We start from the raw sequence: 23,637 nt of genomic DNA on the forward strand, positions 1-23,637 counted from the left end.
ATTGTTTTTCAACTGGATTTGGTCAATGTGCAAATTCAATATTCAATTCTATTTCAGAATTTTAGAGTAAAGCACATTAGGCTTAACAAAAAAGACTCACAAGTATTATAATCAACCCATAAAGATTTATTAACATTTTAACTCATTCCAGAATGTAAATCAAATGATTAGAAATCAGTTAATTAATCAATAGCATGCAGTTCAAGACAGAATGCAGGACAACTAATTGCAGAACCAACTATAATTATGTTCTATGGAAATAAGAATATAAATAAGAGGTTAGGTTGACATTGAGTTGCCTCGTAAAAGTAGGGAGATAGTGAGCCCAACATTCTCAGGACAGGGTGTCTTTTGTAACACAAAATGGAAATAAATCCATATATGAATACAGTTACATTAGGATCCACAACTGTAACCAGTCAGTTTGAAGAATGATCAAATCAGTTTCTAAAGTTACATTATTTAGTGCTGTTCCACAGGTTCACATAATGCAGTTCTCATCTCCGGTGCTCCTTGGACACCTCAATAGTTAGTACAATTACAGGGAGTGCAGAATTATTAGGCAAGTTGTATTTTTGAGGATTAATTTTATTATTGAACAACAACCATGTTCTCAATGAACCCAAAAAAACTCATTAATATCAAAGCTGAATATTTTTGGAAGTAGTTTTTAGTTTGTTTTTAGTTTTAGCTATGTTAGGGGGATATCTGTGTGTGCAGGTGACTATCACTGTTCATAATTATAAGGCAACTTAACAAAAAAAAATATATACCCATTTCAATTATTTATTATTACCAGTGAAACCAATATAACATCTCAACATTCACAAATATACATTTCTGACATTCAAAAACAAAACAAAAACAAATCAGTGACCAATATAGCCACCTTTCTTTGCAAGGACACTCAAAAGCCTGCCATCCATGGATTCTGTCAGTGTTTTGATCTGTTCACCATCAACATTGCGTGCAGCAGCAACCACAGCCTCCCAGACACTGTTCAGAGAGGTGTACTGTTTTCCCTCCTTGTAAATCTCACATTTGATGATGGACCACAGGTTCTCAATGGGGTTCAGATCAGGTGAACAAGGAGGCCATGTCATTAGATTTCCTTCTTTTATACCCTTTCTTGCCAGCCACGCTGTGGAGTACTTGGACGCGTGTGATGGAGCATTGTCCTGCATGAAAATCATGTTTTTCTTGAAGGATGCAGACTTCTTCCTGTACCACTGCTTGAAGAAGGTGTCTTCCAGGAACTGGCAGTAGGACTGGGAGTTGAGCTTGACTCCATCCTCAACCCGAAAAGGCCCCACAAGCTCATCTTTGATGATACCAGCCCAAACCAGTACTCCACCTCCACCTTGCTGGCGTCTGAGTCGGACTGGAGCTCTCTGCCCTTTACCAATCCAGCCACGGGCCCATCCATCTGGCCCATCAAGACTCACTCTCATTTCATCAGTCCATAAAACCTTAGAAAAATCAGTCTTGAGATATTTCTTGGCCCAGTCTTGACGTTTCAGCTTGTGTGTCTTGTTCAGTGGTGGTCGTCTTTCAGCCTTTCTTACCTTGGCCATGGCTCTGAGTATTGCACACCTTGTGCTTTTGGGCACTCCAGTGATGTTGCAGGTCTGAAATATGGCCAAACTGGTGGCAAGTGGCATCGTGGCAGCTGCACGCTTGACTTTTCTCAGTTCATGGGCAGTTATTTTGCGCCTTGGTTTTTCCACATGCTTCTTGCGACCCTGTTGACTATTTTGAATGAAACGCTTGATTGTTCGATGATCACGCTTCAGAAGCTTTGCAATTTTAAGAGTGCTGCATCCCTCTGCAAGATATCTCACTATTTTTGACTTTTCTGAGCCTGTCAAGTCCTTCTTTTGACCCATTTTGCCAAAGGAAAGGAAGTTGCCTAATAATTATGCACACCTGATATAGGGTGTTGATGTCATTAGACCACACCCCTTCTCATTACAGAGATGCACATCACCTAATATGCTTAATTGGTAGTAGGCTTTCGAGCCTATACAGCTTGGAGTAAGACAACATGCATAAAGAGGATGATGTGGTCAAAATACTCATTTGCCTAATAATTCTGCACTCCCTGTATTGTTCCAAAATTAATGTCAAATTCTCATGAGAATCACATCATGGTCCCAATAGGTGAGGCCTTGGGAAACATTTACACTACTTTCACAGCATTCTAACAAAACAGAAATGAAACAGCAACTTGTACATGGGAAAGAGACATCGGGGGTCATTCTGACCTCGGCGGTAAAAGGCGCTTACCGCCGGTCCGAAGACCGGCATAACTCCGCCGCGGTCGTGGTTAACTGCCACGGTTATTCTGACCCACAACAGGCAAACCGCCAAAATCCCGACATCCACAAAAGTCCGCCACACCAACGGGCAGCGAAAAACTGGCGATGACCAAACCTCCACCGTCACGCCAACAGAAATACGCCCATTCCATTCCGACCCACGAATCCATGCGGCGGTCTTTCAACCGCGGTATTCCATTGGCGGTACATACCGCTGCAGTCGAAATACACACACACTTACAAAACACTGCCACATTGGACATTTTGAAATACACACACCTGATACACATACAAACACCACTCCCACACACCCAACACAATATAAAACACACACCCACATCACCCACAAACCCCTACGACCACCATTTATTGACTAAGGCCAGAGAGAGACAACACCAGCTAGTACAGAGCATTCACAGGCACATAACATCCACGCACAAAACACCACACACCACCACACTCACCACACTCATCACCACAAACACCACCCCACACCTCATCCACACCACCCCATGGCACCACAAAGACACCCCAGGTTTTCAGACGCTGAACTCAGGGTCATGGTGGAGGAAATAGTTCGGGTAGAGCCCCAGGTCTTCGGGACACAGGTGCAGAACACCACCATTGCCAGGAAGATGGAGCTATGGCAAAGAATAGTGGACAGGGTCAACGCTGTGGGACAGCATCCACGAAATCGGGACGACATCAGGAAGCAGTGGAACGACCTACGGGGGAAGGTGCGTTCCATGGTATCCAGACACAACATCGCGGTGCAGAAGACTGGCGGCGGAACCCCCACCTCAACCCCCAGAATTTACAACATGGGAGGAACAGGTCTTGGCGATCCTGCATCCTGAGGGCCTCGCAGGAGTAGCCGGAGGAATGGACTCTGGTAAGTCTAATCTCAACTACTTCATCCCCCCCGACCCACCAGCATGCCAAATCATACCCCCACCCTCCCCCCACCCCCATCACACATCCTCCTTGCTAATGTCTCACCATCACAACCCACCCATCCCAACACCAAACCCTGCATGCGACCACAAACCATGGACACCCATCACCTAAGCATGCCTGTCGTGCCGCACCACGCGGCGTGAGCCGAGCATTCAGCTCGCGCCGCACAGCGCGTCCTCCGGACGCGGCGCGCCGCGAGCCTTCTGTGCACCTCAAGAGGCCCCAGGTTTTACTTGGGGCCTCGCTCTGCTTTTCCTTGCGTCCCTGGTGCCCCCTGACCCCTCCTTACCTGTTCTTTTTCTTCTTTTCTTCTTTGGGGCATTTTGTTGTACTTTCTTTATGTTTTTTCCCCCTTCCCATGTTACCTTTTTCTTCCCAGCATTCCTTGTTCCCTATTCTCTATGGTTCCTACTCTATTCTGTTCTATGTACTTTTCCCTATCTAAGATGGTGTCCTTTTACTTCCTGTTGGTCATTTCCTGTTTCTTGGTATTTAAGGGCTCTGTTTTCTTCCTTTCCTTGCGCTGCAACACTTTCTGCTCTGATTGTGTCTTCGCTCCTGATTCTTTGCCTTTGGTTCTGAATCTCGTCAAATTTCGTGTTTACCTGCATTTTTGTTTCTTTTTGATTCCTGGTTTTTGTTCTTGTTTCAGGAATCTACTGTTTGGAGGTTTTTTCCCCTTTTTAGGTTTTTTTTCCCTCTGGCGCTATTTCTGAAGGGCACGGTCTGTTCTTGGCGTTACCATTGGCTACAGCACCGTGGCTACTAGAAAGAGTCGCCCCTTTCTGGGCCAAAGCCGAACATTCAAGACCCACGCCACTCGACCTGCGGATTCCAGGCGTAAGCAGCACGTGAGTCGTGACAATGCCCACTGCACATACCCATCCCCCCCCAAACCGTAACAACAGCCCCCACAAGGGAATGCCAGCACTGGGGTTCACGGGCACCCACCCATTGCACGCTATGGCACACACAGAAGCAATAACCATACTCTTATACCCCTGCAGGACCCGAACGCCACAACACCGCCCAGGAGGGTCCAGAAATGTCCATTCCACCCCCAGAAGAGGCCCACAGTGATGACAGCAGCTCTGTCTCCCTGGACCCAGATGACCAGCCCGGCCCATCGGGGACCTCGGGACAGTCGGTTCCCTCAGACAGCCACAGGCCACAGCAGACCTACCCCCCTCTGGGAACACCAGCACAGCACCCACCCAGCGGGCCCATGCCTCTGTCTCCAGGACACGTCAATCAGCGGTGTGTCCACCACTACAGGGCACCCAGGATAACCCACCACCCCAACAACAACAGGGACCTGGGGGCAGTGGGCACACGGTCCAGGGGACAGAGGCCCAGGGAAACAGGGGAACTGGGAGGGCTACTGTGCGACAGGGGGGGGACAGGCCCAGGGAACCCACTCTCCACGAGGCCCTATCCTCCATCATGGGAGCATACCACCACTCCCAGGAGACGATGGTGACGGTCCTGCCCAGGTTCCAGGATAGCCAGGTACTGCAGGAGGAACAGTTTATGGGGTTCAGGGAAGAACTCAGAAACATAAGTTCCGCAATGGGCACCATCGTTTTGGCTCTCAATCAGATTGTCAGCACATTGCGGGACCATGTGGCACCACAAAGGGCCCCTGTCACTAGCATAGACCAAGAACAGGCTACCACCTCCGCCGGCGCTAGTGGACAGGAGGCCCCGACACAAGAACAACAGGCCACCAGAACCCCACCCCCTGCAGAAGGAGAACCACCCCGCAAGCGGGGCCTGAGATCTAGGAAGAAGACAGAGTAAGAGGCCAAGACCCCCGCCAGGAAAGGATACCCCCTGATTGTCATCCCACTGTCCCACATTGTCACCCTGTCCAACCTTAAACTGCCCCTGCTCCACCTTCCACAGGCATATGGACAATGCACCTGTGAGACTGAAAATCTGGACTCTGACATGGACATTCCTCCACCATCACCCATCACCGAATTGCAACCATTACCCAAAATTGAGCACTTTAATAAACACACTTATTGCACAAAAATAATCTGGAGTCTGCCTGTATTTTTGAACAAATGTATTACACAGAACCGTGCCAAAATGTCCAGTTACATTGTGATGACAACATACCACTGTCACACAGCTGTAGCCCATGGGGAAGCAAAGCAGAGGTCACGCAGTGGGGCCCACATCTCTGAAATTGGAAGGGAAAGTCACAACTCAGTTAACATACACTGGGGGGAAACTCAGACAGTAGAGAGGCAGGAGACTTTAAGTAAATGTAAAATGGCGGTGTTGATTCTTACCTGTGTGTCATTGAAAATACTGCTGTATTACTGTGTCCCTGTTGTCTGTGTCGTCCTCTTCGTCTTCCTCCTCTTCACTCTCCGCAGGCTCCACAGCTGCCACAGCACCACCATCTGGACCATCCTCCTGCAGGAAAGGCACCTGGCGTCGCAAAGCCAGGTTGTGAAGCATACAGCAGGCCACGATGATATGGCACACCTTCTTTGGTGAGTACATTAGGGATCCACCTGTCGTATGGAGGCACCTAAACCTGGCCTTCAGGAGGCCGAAGGTCCGCTCGATCACCCTCCTAGTACGCCCATGGGCCTCATTGTACCATTCCTCTGCCCTTGTCCTGGGATTCCTCACTGGGGTCAGTAGCCATGACAGGTTGGGGTAACCAATTAGCCACACACGGTGTCTCTGAAGTAGTTCCATCACGTAAGATGTACGCATCATGCACTGACCCAGGGAACTTTGCATTTACATGGGAGATGTACTGGTCAGCCAAACAGACCATCTGGACATTCATGGAATGATAACTTTTTCTGTTCCTGTACACCTGTTCACCCGTGCTGGGGGGGACCAAAGCAACATGTGTCCCATCAATTGCACCAATGATGTTGGGAATATGTCCAAGCGCATAGAAATCACCATTCACTGTAGCCAAATCGCCCACCTCAGGGAAAACAATGTAGCTCCGCATGTATTTCAGCAGGGCAGACAACACTCTGGACAACACCTTGGAAAACATAGGCTGAGACATCCCTGATGAAATGGCCACTGTTGTTTGAAATGACCCACTTGCCAAAAAATGGAGTACTGACAGAACCTGCACTAGAGGGGGGATCCCTGTGGGTTGGCGGATGGGTGACATCAGGTCGGGCTCCAGCTGGGCAAACAGTTCCTGTATAGTGGCTCTGTCAAGCCTGTATGTCAGTATGACATGTCTTTCTTCCATTGTCGACAGGTCCACCAGCGGTCTGTACACGGGAAGATTCCTCCATCTCCTCGCAAGTCCCAGCGGACGGTGCCTAGGAAGGACAACATGGAGCACAGAGTCAATCAACCCACAGGTACGTTCCCACAGCTTGCACAGTACACGATTCTCAATGCATTGAATGGCTTGTATGAGTGTTGATGCAAGGCCTAGGTATGTGTGACGCAGTAGAAATTAAGATATGGGGGCCCTTGAAATGGCCGCTGCCTGACCTGTGAAGTGCGACAGTGGGATGTGAGGTCAATGCGCTGGCGTGGCACACCGCGGCAGTAGGCGGTCGAAGACCGCGGTGCAAAGCCGCATTGGTTAACGTTGAACCCTATGGGTTTCAGGAGCCATTGACGATGTGCGACGGCGGTCGCGGTACGCACCGCCGCGGTACGCACCGCCGCGGGCGTGACCGCCATTTTCTATCTGCTTAACCACTCGATACCTGATCATCCACAGGAGAGGACCTATACTGCAAGTGCTGCTGTGACCTCGGTCTGGAAGAGACAATGGCTGCTGCGACTGGGGAAAGGGCCCCTGCCTTCACTTCTGAAGAATTGGAGAAACTCGTGGATGGGGTCCTCCCCCAGTATGCGCTACTCTATGGTCCTCCAGACCAACAGGTAAGTACACTGGGACCATGCTTTGTGGGCAATGCCTGGGTTGAGTGGGGTGAATGAAAGATGGTGGGGAGGGGAGCGAATGAGGCATGCATCAAAAGACAGATGAGAGCATGTGCCACATGGCAAGGGTGGGGCCACTCACATCAAGCATGCAGAAGGTGATGAATTTTTATTTTCTCCCCCTGTACATGTCACATAGGTCAGCGCCCATCAGAAAATCGACATTTGGCGTGCCATCGCCAAGGACGTCCGGACCCTGGGGGTCCACAACAGACGGGGCACCCACTGCCGGAAGAGGTGGGAGGACATCCGCCGCGGGAGCAGGAAGACCGCGGAGGCTCTGCTGGGGATGGCCTCCCAACGTAGGAGGGGTGCCAGTCGTACTTTGACCCCCCTGATGTCCCGGATCCTGGCGGTGGCCTACCCAGATTTGGATGGGCACGTGAAGACATCACAGCAGACACAAGGGGGTGAGTACAAGCACATTCTGCTGATTTAGCGCACATTGGAGGTGTCTGGGTGGGGGAGGAGGGCTGTGGGTATCCCTAGGCCAGGGCGATTTCTGTAGTCTAGGCCCCTCCGTTAGGCATGGCCTTGTGCCCCCACCTCCCACCTCTGTAGGTTGCCTAGTACAGCTATTCATGGCCCTGTGACACCTATGTGTGAAGTTGTCGTCCATAGGCTTGTAGGCCATGTCCCACGGATTGAGTAGTGTACTCCAAGTGCGCAGCGTAGTGCAGGGGGCTTCTGTGTCTGTCCTCTCCGCCAACGGTGTCGCCAATGCATGCACTCAACATGTCTTTGTTTCTCCCCCCCCCCTTTTTTGTTGGTCTTCCTGTTCATGTGTGCATTAGCATCATCAGGCGGAGGAGAAGTGGCATCGGAGCACGAGGGAGCTGCATCTCACATGGCCATGGAGGGCCATGCAACTGAGTCAGAATTCACCAGTGAGACGGAGGGCGAGGGGAGCTCCACAGCGGGGACACGTGGTGACACCAGCGACACAGACACGTCCTTGGAAGGGAGCTCCCTTGTGGTGGCGGCAACATCCGTGCCCCCCGCAACAACAGGTACAGCCGCCACCCAGCGCACCAGCTCTGCCCTCCCAGCAGCCCCTCAGCCTTCGCCCGTGCCCGCTCACCCAGGAAGGTGGGCATCTCCTTTGCCCCAGGCACCTCAGGCCCTCCCCCAGTTACCCCTGCTGCCCTCAGTGAGGAGGTCATTGACCTCCTGAGGACCATCATTGTTGGGCAGTCTACCCTTTTGAATGCCATCCAGGGTGTAGAAAGGGAGGTGCACTGGAGTAATGCATACCTGGAGGCATCCAGACATAAGCACCACACATCACACAAGCATTCACCCAAGCAACATCCACATGCAGACATGCCAACAGCCACTGCCTCCTCTGTGTCCCCCTCCTCCTCGTCTCCCTCCTCCCTCCCTGTGACGTCTCCACTCACACTTGCATGCACAACATCTTCAGCCACTACGTCCATCACCAGCACACCCACCAGAACACTCTGCACACGTGCAGTCACCACCCCCACTACCATTTACACGTCCCCTGTGTCCTCTCCCAGTGTGTCTGTCACCCCCTCTTCCAAACCACACAAACGCAGCCAGCCACCCACCTAACAGCCATCCACCTCACGACAGCCTCCAGCACAAGCACCTGCACCCAAAGACACCAGACTTCACTCTCCTACAACCACATCCTCTTCCTCCACTCCCATACCCACTACAACTACCCGTCCCTGTCTTTCTAAATTGATTTTCCTTTCCAACCTTGACCTCTTTCCAACAACTGACCCACCCCCTCCATCTCATAAGACTCCAATCAGCACCTCAGCCACCACAAAACCTGGACCTCCAAAGACAATAGTCCAAGGATTTTGGAGTCCACCACCTTCAAGGCCAGCTACTTCGGCTAGGAGTAAAAAGACGGCCAGCCCACCCCCTAAAAAAAAAGCCAAGAAAGCCAGTGCCCGGCGCGAGAGGCCAAAGACAGCAGGCTCCAAAAGCCCTACCCTGGCACCGTCAGGGAGTGGGGTGCCACCTGGCACACCGCCAAAGGGAGGAAAGGGCCACAGATGAGCAGGGAAGGGTGGCAAGGGCAGCACGCCCGACAAGTCCGGCAGCAGGCGAGCTGCCCAGGAGGGCCCCACCAGCCCCATTCCAGGTGTGCAGGAGGACACCCACGGGCCCAGGACGGCAGCACAGGAGGGCCCCGCAAGCGAGAAGACAGATGTGCACGAAGGGCCCGGCAGCCACATGTCAGGTGGCGAGTGAAATCCAGGTCATGGCCGGATCTGGTGACCTGGACACACATGTCAAGCACCGCTGAACAGGGCCCTTCAAGTCAAGCACCGCTGAACAGGGCCCTTCAAGTCAAGCACAGCTGAACAGGGCCCTTCCAGTCAAGAACCGCTGAACAGGGCCCTTCCAGTGAAGAACCGCTGAACAGGGCACCGCCGCCTCAAGAACCGCTGAACAGGGCCCTTCAAGTCAAGAACCGCTGAACAGGGCCCTTCCAGTGAAGAACCGCTGAACAGGGCCCTTCCAGTCAAGAACCGCTGAACAGGGCCCTTCAAGTCAAGCACTGCTGAACAAGGCCCTTCAAGTCAAGAACCGCTGAACAGGGCCCTTCAAGTCAAGAACCGCTGAACAGGGCCCTTCCAGTCAAGAACCGCTGAACAGGGCACCGCCGTCTCAAGAACCGCTGAACAGGGCCCTTCAAGTCAAGAACCGCTGAACAGGGCCCTTCCAGTGAAGAACCGCTGAACAGGGCACCGCCGTCTCAAGAACCGCTGAACAGGGCCCTTCCAGTCAAGAACCGCCGAACAGGGCCCTTCCATTGAAGAACCGCTGAACAGGGCACCGCCGTCTCAAGAACCGCTGAACAGGGCCCTTCCAGTCAAGAACCGCTGAACAGGGCCCTTCAAGTCAAGAACCGCTGAACAGGGCCCTTCATCTCAAGCACCGCTCCGCTGGGCACCGCCGTCTCTGCACCGCTCCGCTGAGCCCTTCAACTCAAGAACCGCTCCACTGGGCACCGCCGTCTCTGCACCGCTCCGCTGGGCCCTTCAACTCAAGCACCGCTCCGCTGGGCACCGCCGTCTCTGCACCGCTCCGCTGGGCACCACCGTCTCTGCACCGCTCCGCTGGGCCCTTCATCTCAAGCACCGCTCCGCTGGGCCCTTCATCTCAAGCACTGCTCTGCTGGGCCCTTCATCTCAAGCACCGCTCCGCCGGGCCCTTCATCTCAACCGCTGGGCCCTTCATCTCAAGCACCGCTCCGCTGGGCCCTTCATCTCAAGCACCGCTCCGCTTGGCCCTTCATCTCAAGCACCGCTCCGCTGGGCCCTTCAACTCAAGCACCGCTCTGCTGGGCACCGCCGTCTCGGCACCGCTCCGCTGGGCACCGCCGTCTCAAGCACCGCTGGCCCATTGGCAGAAGGGGCAGGCCCGCCTCTGGGTCGGGCAGGGCTGCACGAAGCACTCTAGGCACCATGCCTCCTCCAGAACCAGTGGAGTCTGTAATCCACTTATGAGACTGTGGCTTTGCACTCCCCAGGATGGCACAGTGGGCAATCCACCCACTGTAGAGACTTGTGAGACTGTGGCTTTGCACTCCCCAGGATGGCACAGTGGGCAATCCACCCACTGTAGAGACTTGTGAGACTGTGGCTTTGCACTCCCCAGGATGGCACAGTGGGCAATCCACCCACTGTAGAGACTAGTGAGACTGTGGCTTTGCACTCCCCAGGATGGCACAGTGGGCAATCAACCCACTGTAGAGACTTGTAAGACTGTGGCTTTGCACTCCCCAGGATTGAACAGTGGCCATGGAGGCCCCTCGTGGATCTGGCGTCGTGGACTCATCTGGCTGAGGTGCCCCCCCTTCCCTCCCCCCTGAGGTGCCTGTAGTTTTGCTATCTGATGCCCCTGCAGTGTTCTCTCCATTAGTGTTGGGTATCCTGTGTGGGCTTTGCCCATGTGTTTAGGCCCATTGGCCCACGAACAATGGCTGATACCCAATTTGGACATGACAATTTACATATGTATATATAGTTATAGATGTTTGATATATTTTTTTACTTAGCCGTACAATATACTTCAAATTTCATGATCATTTTATTTTGTCTTTGCATTCTTCCGAGGGGTTTGGGGGTGTCACTCTGAGTTGTTGCTCTGCATTAATGTGTATGTAGTTGTGGGTGAGGGTGAGGGTGGGTGTGTCGCGTATGTGTGTCCCCGTAATTTTTTGCCTCCCCCCTCCCATGTGTCGTAGGTGCAGTACTCACCGTTGTCTTCTGCGCCGGCGTTCGTGCTCCTGGTAGAGGAGCAGGAAGACAATAGCTGGTAGGATGTGTAGTTCGGGTTCCATGCTGTCCAGATTCCTCGTGGAGTGTGTAGAGGTGAGCGTTTTCCGTTCGTAATGTCTGTTTCCGACGTGTTTTTATCGGCGGGGCTACCGCCCCGGAAAAGGTGGCGGATTGGTGGGTTGTGATAGGGTGGGCGGTACATTGGCTCCCGCCTGTCTGTTGGCGGTGACCGCCGCGCTGTTTGTTTGTCCCGCCGTGGCGGACGGAGTGTTAAAGTGGCGGTCTCTGTTGCCGATTTCCGCCAGGGTCAGAATTCCATTTTTTTTACCGCCAGCCTGTTGGCGGTTTGACCGCCGCTTTAACACCGACCGCCAGGGTTGGAATGACCCCCATCGTCTTTCCAAGCATTATTTTAAAAAGTTAAATATGTCTGCTGAGTGCACGGTGAGAAACGGACAGAAAGAGGACTGTGTGATAAAAATTTGGCTGCAGACAGCAACAACGATTTTACAATCAAGGATTACATTATCCAAAAATAAACAGTTTCTCAACATGTCTTAATTTCACTATATGTCAATCACATCTATTACTATAAGTATTCAAATTACAAAAACCCTACAGCAGGACCATGTCCCATAGTCCTGTAATGGCTGCCATACAGGTTGTTAATGTTGTGGCCAGCCTTTGGGACCCGTCCCCCATGCCGTTTGGGGTGAGGGATGCTCATCCTGTCCCTTTTATAGTTTAAAGATCATTTTCAGGGCACAGGTACCTTTGTCCTTGAGTCCTCTAATAGCTGTCACAAAATATCGTTCAGGTTGTGACCAGCCAATCAAGATTGACTAGTGCTCTTTAAAGTGGTCAATCAGAGCATATCTAAATACCAACTGTCAATACATCTATTCATTTTGAGCCTTAATTTCTCAAAAACGACCTAACAGGCTAACATCAAATCACAAAAAGCACAATTTCTCAGTAAACATCTAACTATCTCGTCAGCTGTTTTGGCTGCAGTGCTGTCTAAAATTCTTCTGAGAAAATGCATGGGGAGAAAGTGTTTTGTGGTCCCCCCCTTTTCTTGGTCCCCGCTTGACAGGTCACCCTGAAACTTCCCTAGAAGGGGCTGAAGTGGATGAACATTGATTTTGGAAAGTTTTGGGCAATGGCACCAAAGTTATTAGCAAATTAAGGATACTCTTCGTAAAGAAAGTCTGAATTAAACATAACACTGCACAGTTTCTTTCTCTTATTTCTGTTAGTTTTCAGAAGCATGTGGACCATCTGGCCACATAGTGCAGTGAGATGGTTGGGTGAAATGGAGGTACTAAGGTAAGTCACATTTATTTTCGTGAATGGTTGTTGATATCAGGACATATTGTTGGCAATAGCCCTCTCTGCGGGGTCACCTCCAAACCTTTTGCCTTTTACCCCTCACTTTTTGCTAAATTTGTTTTTGTTGGCCTTAGGAGTATGTGCACTTTACCCCTGCTAACCAGTGCTAAAGTGCTTGTACTCTCTCCCTAAAACATGGTTAAATTGGCTTATACCTAATTGGCATATTTAATTTACTTGTAAGTCCCTTCTAGATTAGTATACCATATACCAGGGCCTGTAAATTAAATGGTACCAGTGGGCCTGCTGTAGATATTGTGCTACCACCTAAGTAGCTCTCTAAAATGAGTACTAGGCCTCTCTTTGTAGCCTGAATGCAGGGTCACACTGCCAGGGCAACTTTCCATTTAAACTCCCTTGCCTAGCCTTAAGCTCAGCTTTTATTACATATAAGTCACCCTTAAGGTAAGCCCTGGGGAACCCATAGAGCAGAGTGTGGTGTAATTGAATGGATGGACATGTACATTTTAGTTTTCAATGTCCTGGCAGTGAAAAACTAAGGATAACATTGGGGATTCCTTATTACCTTTAACATGTTGCACTTCCTGATTGGGAGGGAGTAGACATCTCATGTTTGGTACCTATGGAATTGTAATGATAAATCCTCTTTAATGGTAAAGTTGTATTTTTCATTACAATTTTGAAAATACCACTTTTAGAAAGTTGGCATTTTCCTGCCCTTAGGCATTTGTGCCTGTAGCCTGTCTTGGGTCACATAAATGGGACAGATAGACTTTGTGAATTCCTCCCAGACAGTCACAAAAAAGTGAGATTGGGTGTGCTGCAATGGGCAATAACTTTCGTCATGGGGGGGGGGGCAGAACTGAGCGCAGACCCACTTGCACCTGAATAGGCTCTAGCCTGTCTCCTCACAATAGGCCTGACAGCACTGTATTGTCACGGCAGCCAGGTAAGGGGAGGCAGGAAATGCCCACAACCTCAAAGAACCTTTCTAGATACTTCTCCCACCTTCTTGAAGCAGGGCACCAGGATATAAAAATAGGGATTTCAGACCCACACTTCAATTCACTACTGGATCTGTGGAACGGATTCCCAAAGGATTGCCTGCTGCTGTGACCTGCTGTGCACTCTGTCAGACTGCTGATGTACCTAGAGGAATGCTTTGCTGCCTGCAGCCTGCCTTGAACCCTCAGTGGCCAGCCTTGAAGTTGAGTCTCGCATCTACATCTGCAACCAGGACTTCCAGAAGTGACTCCAAGGACTGTTTGCTGGCCTCTTGCTCAGAGCCACAGGGACATAACAAGCTACCACCATTTTAAACCAACGCCTGGATCCAGCCTGAGTGAAGCCTGAACCCCCCAAAAGGTCTCCATATACTCCTGGACCCTTGGTTTCCACCAGGAAAGCAGACCTCCAGGACCATATAAGCATCACCCCCACAACACCAAAGAGTTCTTTGCCATGGTCAAAGAGTCACCAAACCCCAATCAGAAACAACAAACATCCCTCCATCTCAATACGTTTATGACAGACTAGTCAACTTCTTACACCAAAAAATCAAAGACATATATGACAGCTCGGACCCAAGACCCTTCGAGCCCTCCAACAACCCCCCAGCTCTGACCCTCGAAACCATCACAGATCCTGCACCGCTAGACCACCCTCACCAGTGGACGAGACCCAGTTCATCATGAGCAGCATCCACTCCAGAGCCCCTATGGACCCCTGTCCACACCACATTTTCAACAAAGTCAACACCTCCATCGCACCCGAGCTCCGCCACACGCTCAACTGTTTGTAGATACAGGTACCTTCCCCTAGGACTGGAAGCACACCGAGATCTGCCCGCTCCTGAAGAAACGCATGTCAGACCCCCTGGACCTCAAGAACTACCGCCCCATCTCTCTGCTGCCTTTCCTAGCCAAGGTCATTGAAAAGTCCATCAACACACAGCTCCATAAGCACATTGAGGACAACTTCCTGGACATCTCCCAATCAGGTTTTAGGAACAACCACAGCACAGAGACTGCCCTACTCGCCACCACAGATGACATCAGCTTGCTCCTCAACCGCGGCCATACAAAAGCCCTCATCCTACTGGACCTATTGGTCACCCGTGACACAGTTTTGCACCACACCCTCTGCTCCAGACTCCGAGCAGCTGGCATTCGCTGAAAGGTCCTCCAATGGATACGCTCCTTCCTGTCTGGCAGAACACAGAGAGTCAGACTCCTGCCCTACCTGTCAGAACCTATGGAGATCAGCTGCGGAGTTCCACAGGGCTCCTTCCTGAGCGCCACAATCTTCAACATCTACATGGCCCGCCCGCTCGCATCCATTGTCAGGAACTACGGGCTGAACATCGTCTCCTATGCCGATGACACCCAGCTGATCCTCTCACTGACCGAAAACCCTACAACTGCCAAAAGAATTTCCACAATGGGATGGAAGCCATTGCCGCCTCAAGCTCAACTCTGACAAAACCGAGATCCTCATCCGGGGACCCTCCACATTAGCCTGGGATAACTCCTGGTGGCCATCCGTCCTCAAACCAAGCAGGCAACCTTGGTTTCATCCTGGATTCATCGCTCATCATGACCTTCCAAGTCAACTCGGTCGCAACTGACGCAGAACCGTAACCCATTCCCTGGTTACCAGCAGACTCGACTATGGCAATGCCCTCGATGCCGGCACCACCTAGAAGAACATGAAGAAACTTCAGCACATCCAAAATGGCTCCGCCAGACTCCTCCTGTATGTTCCCCACCAGAAACTCATCACCAATCACCTAAGAGAACTTCACTGGCTTCCTGTTGAGAAAGGAATCAACTTCAAACTCCTCAACCACGCATACAAGGCCCTCCATGACCTAGGACCCACCTACCTCAACCACCGCATCACCTTCAACTCCCCCACCAGACCTCTCTGCTCCACTCAGCAGTCACTAGCCACTGCACCCTGCATACGGAAGACCTCAGCTGAAGGAAGATCCTTTGCCTACATCGGGGCAAAGAGCTGTAACACCTCAGACAGTCACCATCATTACCTCATTTCAGGAAGGACCTTAAAATCTGGCTCTTCAACTGAAGTACAAAGGACAACCCCCCTCAGTGCCTTGAGACCCTTACGGGTGCGTAGTTGTGCTCTATAAATCCTGATTTTATTTTATTTTTGGTTGTGCTAGTAAGGGTGACCAGATGTCCATGGTTGGCTTTTTCATCTTTTAGGCATTATTTTGAACCTTAAAGTTTGAAAATTCATAACTCCAGTTCTACTGATCAGATTTTTGTTGTTTTGCTATCAAATAATTTATTAAAGTATAATCTATGTATTCTAAATTGGTTTGGTATTTTTATTTTGTTATGTTGTCACTTTATTACTGTTAGTTTGCTACATAATTACTTTGCACATTGACTCTTAGTTAAGCCTGACTGCTTTTTGTGCCAAGCTACCCAGAGTTAAGCACAGGTTAAATTAGTGCATTTTTGTGGTTCACCCTGCAAGGGATTGTGGCTGTTGTTTGAACAGGACTCACACCCCAGTCAAGCAATAACCCAATTTCTCACACATATTATTTTGAATGCCTTCTTTTTCGTGGGTCACATAGGAGTACAAGACTTCAGGTCAACTTAGCATTGGGAAAGTAAGAGAGTCAGACCCATACTTGGGATAATAGATGGGCAGCACTATATCTGTTGTTCATACAGGTGAAAAAAGGGTTAGAAATGGTATATCCTTAGTAGACTTTACATTTGACAGATTTAGAGCAGACACATGCAGAAAGAATAAAGTTGGGGTGAGGGATTTGTGTGCAATCTGTACTGCAAATGGCTGGTAAAATAAGAAAGGCTGTGTGTAGAAATTGCGTGTGCTTCAAATGGAACCATATCCCGCTTTTCAATGATTCAAAGCCTTAAGGAAGTTGGGGTGGGGTACTCTTGGAACAAACCACCTGTAAGGAAGGGTTCTTACCTGTAATCTCAGGGGAATCTACATTGAAATCATAAGCACTGAATAGTCCTGCCCATGTGTGGAGATCCGGAAGCACATCTTTAAAATATATTTTCTTAAGTGTAGACATTCAATGTACTTCAGGATGGCCAGGACTAGCACATAATTTGTTCAAATCTTTTCCAGCTTATAAAGCAGACTATATTGGCCAATTAAGTTACATTTAAAAAAAGGGCAAAATATTAGTAAACACTAGGGAAAAATACTTTTTACAGAGCAAAAGAGAGAAAATATAAAGAAACGTAGAATGTCTATTATTTATCTTCATCTCTCCCACAGAGGAGGAGGGTGGGTTACTTATAATTTCAATGGTGATTCTCCTGAGATAGAACTAAGATTACAGATCAGAAGCCATCCCTTCTTTTTCAGGGGATCCCCATTTATAATCATAAGCACTGAATAGAGTAGCGAGCGATTCCTGAAAAAGGTGGTGGAAGAAAAAAAGATGATCCTTAGAAGCAGCTAAGTAAAGAGATTCCTTAAGGAAACCTGGTCTACTTGTAATAGCGTCTTTGTCCAGGCAATAGTGCCTCATAAAGGTGTGAGCTGACCTCCATGTCACTGCTTTACAGACTTCTGTCATTGGATTGTTCCTCATCAAAGCTTCTTTTGCTGCTTTACCTTTGGTATAATGAGGGTTTGAATTACCAGTCAGGATTTTGTGTTTTTTTTGGTAGCACAACCTAATGTAAGAAACTATCTACCTGGATGTAGATTATTCAGACGTACCTAAAGGGCCATAATATGCAAACAATTGTTTGGACTTACAAATATCTGTATTTTTATCCAAATAAAATTTTAAGACTCCTCTCACGTCTTAAGTGGGGAAGGATCTTTCCGCTGGAGTTAACAGAGTCTGAAAGAAGGTCGGTAGAGAAATAGTTTGATTAATGTGGAAATCTGAACATACTTTGGGCAAGAATTTCTGAGAAGTTCTCATACTTACCATGTTGCTATGAATATTGTGTATGGTTCATGGGAACATAAAGCTTGAATCTCTTGAACTGATGTGATAGCATACAGAAAAGCAGCTTTCCAAGATAAATGTTGTAATGAGGATTTATGGATAAGTTCATAAGATGCCATGAGCCGTGAAAGCACGACATTCAACTCCCAAGGAGGAGAAGAATTGTATATTGGGAGAAAAATCTTTTTGATACCCTCTAATAACTGGAACATTCAAAAAAGAGATTTGTGAAGGACATTTTCTGTAGGCAGTAATAGATGTCAAATGGTCTTTCATAAAAGAAAATTGTAAAGACGGTTTGGTCAAATGAAGTAAGCATGGAATGAAATCTTCTTCATGGCATACAGTTGGATCGTTGTTCTTGTCACAAACCAGGAACAAAATCTCTTTCATTCGAAAAAATAAGAAGCTTGTGTGGATAGACGTTTAGCTTCTTTCAGAATTTCCATGCAATCTTGTAGCAAATCTAAATGTCTATATTGTATGAGTTCAGGAGCAATGCTGCCAAACTCAAAGAGAAAATGTTGAAATAAACCATTTGGCCGACAAACTGTATGTACTGACTCATAGGTTTCCTAAATAAACCTGCTGAGGGAGTCTGCTTGTGTATTCTGAATGCCTTATAGATAGGTTGCAGTGATCCTCAGCCTCCTGGCCATCAACAAATTCCATATTGGTTTGTCTTCCAGTGATAAGGTTGTGGACCTCGCCCCTCTTTGTTTGTTCAGATAGTGCATCGGTGTTGTGCTGTCTGTCTGAACAACGAGGACGTCTGTTTTAAAGGACAGCTGAAAAGATTACAGGGGCCAAGTTAACTGATCTTAGTTCCAGCAGGTTGATATGGCAAGATATTTCCTTTGTGGGCCGAGTCCCCAGTTTTTGAAGGTGATCCATGTATACAGCCAACCTGGCAGGGAAGCATCATCACTATTGTTTATGATAGAACCTCCTGATGAAAAGGCACTCCTTGGATGAGCTTTTGTTTCAATTGACTGCACCATTTGTGAGCTTCTTTGCTTTGAGTTGAAGAGTGACTTTGTGTTCCCAATTGCTTGAGCATTGACTCCACTGGTCTTCTAGACAATCTTGTAGTGGTCTCATGGGTAGGCAGGCATTTGATGTTACAATGATGCAGGCTGCCATTTAGCCCTGAAGAGATGACACTTGTCTCACTGTAAAATGGGACCTTCCATTGGAGAATGACATTTCAGAGGTCTGGATAGCAGTCTCTACTCTGAAGAATACACTTTTGTTTTTATGGTATCAAAGGTTGCCCCTAGGTTGCACCTGTACTGGAGACAAGATTGATTTTTTTGTGATTGATGTGTGGTTCTAATCGATTGAGCATAGAGACAGCTACTTGATAAGGTTGTAAAGCTTGCTGGTGCGTTGACGCCTTGATAAGCCACTCATCTAGGTAGGGATAGACTGATAATTTGAGTTTCTTGAGATGTACTGCGACCACTGTCATGCACTTTGATAAAATTCTAGGGGCTGATTTGAGGCCAAAATGGAGTACTTTGTACTGGGAGTCTTAGGAATTTGCGGTGCTTTCTAGCTATCAGAACATACAAATACTCATCTTGAATATCTATGGAACAGAGCCAGACCCTTTGATGGATTTGGGGATAAATTTGATGTAATGCTAGAATCCTGGAATTTCCCCTCCACATCCATTTGTTTGTGACTTTCAGATCTAGTATAGATCTATTTTGTTTCTTGGACATTTCTATTTCACGAAAAAGTAATGGGAATAAATTCACTTTCCTCCTTGGGGAAGAAGTATAGGCTCCACTGCAAGCTTTTCCAGCAGAATGTTCACTTCTGATTGCAGCACATCCAGATGTTGATTGGATTATTTTGGTGGAATGTCTGGTGGAGGACTGAAGAATCTGAGACATTAGCCATTCTGTACAATATTCAGTTACCAAGCATCTTTTGTGATGAAAATCCACCCTGTTAGATATTAAGTAACGCTTCTCCCCTACCAGAGTAGATAAAGGAAAAAGGGGAAGCAGAGGCTCATTGCTTAGGACCTGCCAGAGGTTTTCCAGCTTGAGCCATTAGGTGACCATCTCCTCCTTTTGGTTGATGTTTATGGTGTTGTTGAAAAGGTCTTTGTTGTGGTTGGTGATGGTGTCCTTGACGTTACTGAGGGGGTTGAACCCTCTTAGGATAATAACGTCTTTCATAAGACATGTAAGGGTGTTTTCTCTATTCTTTTAGTTTTTTTCAGACCAACTGCTTTCAGGGTATCCATTTCAGTTTTCATATGAGCTTTGTTGTCATATAGATTGCTCCCAAATAGAGTTGTACCAAAGAAAGATAGAGTGATAATTCTATTTTGAGAACTGTTGAAGAACAGAATGTTGCCTGAGTGCTAATCCATTGCAATAAGCATGTGCTGCCAACAAAGATGAATCTGCAAAAGCACTGAATACCTGGTTAGAGACCATCATGTCTCCGTTCATATTCTCTATAAAATCCTCTCTTTCTTGGCAGATCATCCACAAATTGTTGTAGGGAGTCCCATAAAGACCTATTATATCTGCCTGGGAAGGCAATTGGGCTCGCAGTTTTCATGCAAATGGCTACTGTACCACATAGTTTGTGCCATACAGAGTCTAGTTTTTTACTTCCTTTGTGTGGTGAGACCGTAGACATAGGGTTAGTCGAATGGACTTTCCTTGCAGCCAAGACCATGACAAAATCAGGATGATGACCTGAGTATAGAAACAACAGATCCTACTCAGGAGGTCTGCATTTTTCCGAGTCTAGATGGATCCACTTTCACTCCATATCTGATTCTAATGAGCCTGAAACTAGAGCCAGGAGTGGCCTCGATGAAGAACTTTGGTGAATGGTTGAAAAAATCATTAACAATGTCACTGAGGGGGATGGTAATGAAATGTTGAATTTCGAAGCTCCCCGTACAAGAACTTCTTGAAAAGTATTGCATGAAGAGAATCAATCAAAGTGGATGAAAACCTCCTCGTGTCCGAAGACGTTGTTCAATGAATGAATCAATCACAGAAATTTATAGAGCGTGCTACTTACCCGTTAGGGCTCCAAGGCGCTGGGGGGAGGGGGGGACTGCTACTGCTCGAAGAGCCAGGTCTTGAGGAGTCTTCTGAAGGCGAGCAGGTCTTGAGTCTGTCGGAGGTAGGTAGGGAGCGTGTTCCAGGTCTTGGCGGCGAGGTAGGTGAAGGATCTGCCGCCGGAGGAGGCTCGTTGGATGCGGGGGTCGGTGGCGAGGGCGAGGCTCGCGGATCGTAGATGGCGGGTCGGGGTGTAGAAGTTGAGTCTGTCGTTGAGGTAGGAGGGGCCGGCATTGTGGAGTGCTTTGTGTGCGTGGGTGAGGAGCTTGAAGGTGACCCTTTTGCTGACGGGGAGCCAATGGAGTCCTTTGAGGTGAGGGGTGATGTGGCTGTGGCGGGGTGCGTTGGTGATGAGTCGGGCTGAGGCGTTTTGGATGCGTTGGAGTCGCTGTAGGTGTTTCGCTGGGATTCCTGCATAGAGTGCGTTGCCGTAGTCCAGTCTGCTGCTGACGAGGGCGTGGGTCACTGTCTTCCTGGTGTCGGTCGGGATCCACTTGTAGATCCTGCGGAGGGTGCGGAGGGTGTTGTAGCAGGAGGAGGTGACGGCGCTGACTTGTCTGTTCATTATTGAGTAACATAATGTGTCCTGAGTCTTGACCTGGATCTGGAACAGTGATGTAGATGTCTTGATGTTACCCTTGACTGTGATCTGTGACAAGATCTAAATCTTAGTTGAGGAGTCTTAGATCTTCATGGTAGCCTCACTGGAGAACCTGAAATGACTACTTGTGATGACAGAGAAAATGCCTGTGAATAGTCTGAGTCAGAAGTTGATGGTAACTGTCTCACCCTCATTTTACTGACCTAATCATCAGTTTTGGTATGTCTCAACTTCGAATGGCTTCTAGGCATCGAGTGCCTTCTATGCCTTGATGTCATGGAATCCTTTTGCTTTTGACCTTTTGTCTCAACACTGAAAGTCACGTCATCTTCGATGCTGACCCAGCTCTAGACAGCGACCATGTTGCCACTCTATCTCTCCTTGATGTCAAAGTCTTCGACGTCAAACAGGAATGTCGTCATTTTCCTGGACGTCTCCTTTTTGACTTTTCCTCTCATGGAGTCTTTGGAAAGTGGCGGTAGAGCCCTTGTAGAGGAGTGACCCTCTCCTCACTCATATAAAATCCCACTTTCACATACCTCCCGCTTCTGTTCTTCATCGCTCTTGTGTCACATGAAGATGAATCTTCTCCCTGCCTTTCAAGGTATGCCTGGAAAAAGTCTGGCTGTGTAGACAACTGTCAGGAATATGACCACCAGGAAGGCAGTATATACAGAGATCATAAGGATTTGATTTTTATTTCTTTCTCCCAAAGACGGGACATCTGTCAAACAAAGATGCCATTTTATTTGCCTGAAAAATATATATTTTTTGTCAAAAAGTGAAAAAACGAATACTATAGTCATCAAAAAGCATCAAGTAAAGCTGTTCTCAAATAATTTGAAGAAGGTGTTTACTGAAAAACATCCCAAAAAATGTTGAGCTCAGTGCGCCAAGATCCTGTCACCAAGAACCGGAAAAAAGAAATGAGGTAGCAGCCACCTGCTGGACAAGATAGGATAATAAAGGGCTGTGAGTCCTCAAAGGAGCAGAATCAGTTTTCATGTTTACAAAACTGCAGCCTACGTATCTACAATTTCCAATTCTTTCTCTATTTCCTTTAAAAAAGGTTTGTGAAGGAGATTTATGAGAAAAATTTACACAGCTCTGGGATATTTCTCCTAGTTTTTAATACTATTTTGAACTTTTTTTAATAATTGGCCAATATAACCTGTTTTAGAGGTTGCAAAATATTTTCAACAAATTATGTGCTAGTCTTGACCTTCCTGAAGTAACGTGAAAAACGAATCTTCAGAAGATATATTTTAACAAAGTGCTATAGGATCCTAGCAATTGGGAAGGACTACTCAATGCTTATGATTGATTATCAATGGAGATCCCCTGAATGAAATAGATGTGTGTTGCAGTAAACAAAAACATTCGAATGAGTAAAAGTATAGATACAAAACTTACTTTTTGGCTCAAAGTGGCGTGCTCGTCTTTGAGGTTGTGATTTTCATTAGTCTGTTTGTAAAAACAAACCACAGATAATCAGTCAAAACAGTACATTTTCTCACTGAGTATGCAAAACGCAAAATGGACAATGGTATGTGACTTTCAAACATTCAAACCCCAATTAGAGTGGTTATTGGAATGAAATGTGGAGGATTTACAACACGTTTACCCTTTCCAGAAATGTACTGCAGTGACAAGGTATTTTGCAACATAGAAGCAACAAAAAAGGAATACGAGGACACCTAGTATGCTGTATACCAGAGTTATTTTCCTACAAAGCTCATTCACATCTAAAATGATTCCCACCAATCAATAAAGTTAGGGGACACTCCTTAAGATTCGAAGTCATCAAATGCTCTGAAACACATCATACAAATACTTTACTGACCAGTGAGTCAAGTGTTGTTAAAGCAGGTACCTGTGCTAGATAAACATATGAATACATGCAATTTGGTGTTTCCATTCAAATGCCACTTTCTTCAGAGTGTGTCTTCTGTTGACATGCAGATCAACACATTGCTCCCAGCTCGGCTGTTTCTGTTCCTTCCCCAATAATTAAGGTGCGGTTGCAGTGTTGCTTCTCAGAAAACAAAATATGCGCTTCTAGTTCTCCAAAAACTAATAGACAACAGAATGGATGATTGATAAACACTGAATAGAT

General features: G+C 47.8%; 1 protein-coding gene across 1 annotated transcript in view; it reads right to left on the reverse strand.

Annotated features, from left to right (window-relative positions):
* LOC138302262 (trichohyalin-like) overlaps nucleotides 1-23,260 on the reverse strand; it is a 250,555-nt gene extending 227,295 nt beyond the window's left edge. Inside the window, exons 1-2 of the mRNA XM_069242564.1 lie at nucleotides 23,252-23,260; nucleotides 22,935-22,985 (exon numbers count right to left, since the gene is read on the reverse strand). Of these exons, the coding sequence (XP_069098665.1) occupies nucleotides 22,935-22,985; nucleotides 23,252-23,260 (60 nt within the window). The remainder of the gene's footprint in view (nucleotides 1-22,934; nucleotides 22,986-23,251) is intronic.
* Nucleotides 23,261-23,637: the final 377 nt, after the last annotated feature.

Source organism: Pleurodeles waltl, chromosome 1_1 (genome assembly GCF_031143425.1).
Source record: "Pleurodeles waltl isolate 20211129_DDA chromosome 1_1, aPleWal1.hap1.20221129, whole genome shotgun sequence".
Taxonomy (NCBI): domain Eukaryota; kingdom Metazoa; phylum Chordata; class Amphibia; order Caudata; family Salamandridae; genus Pleurodeles; species Pleurodeles waltl.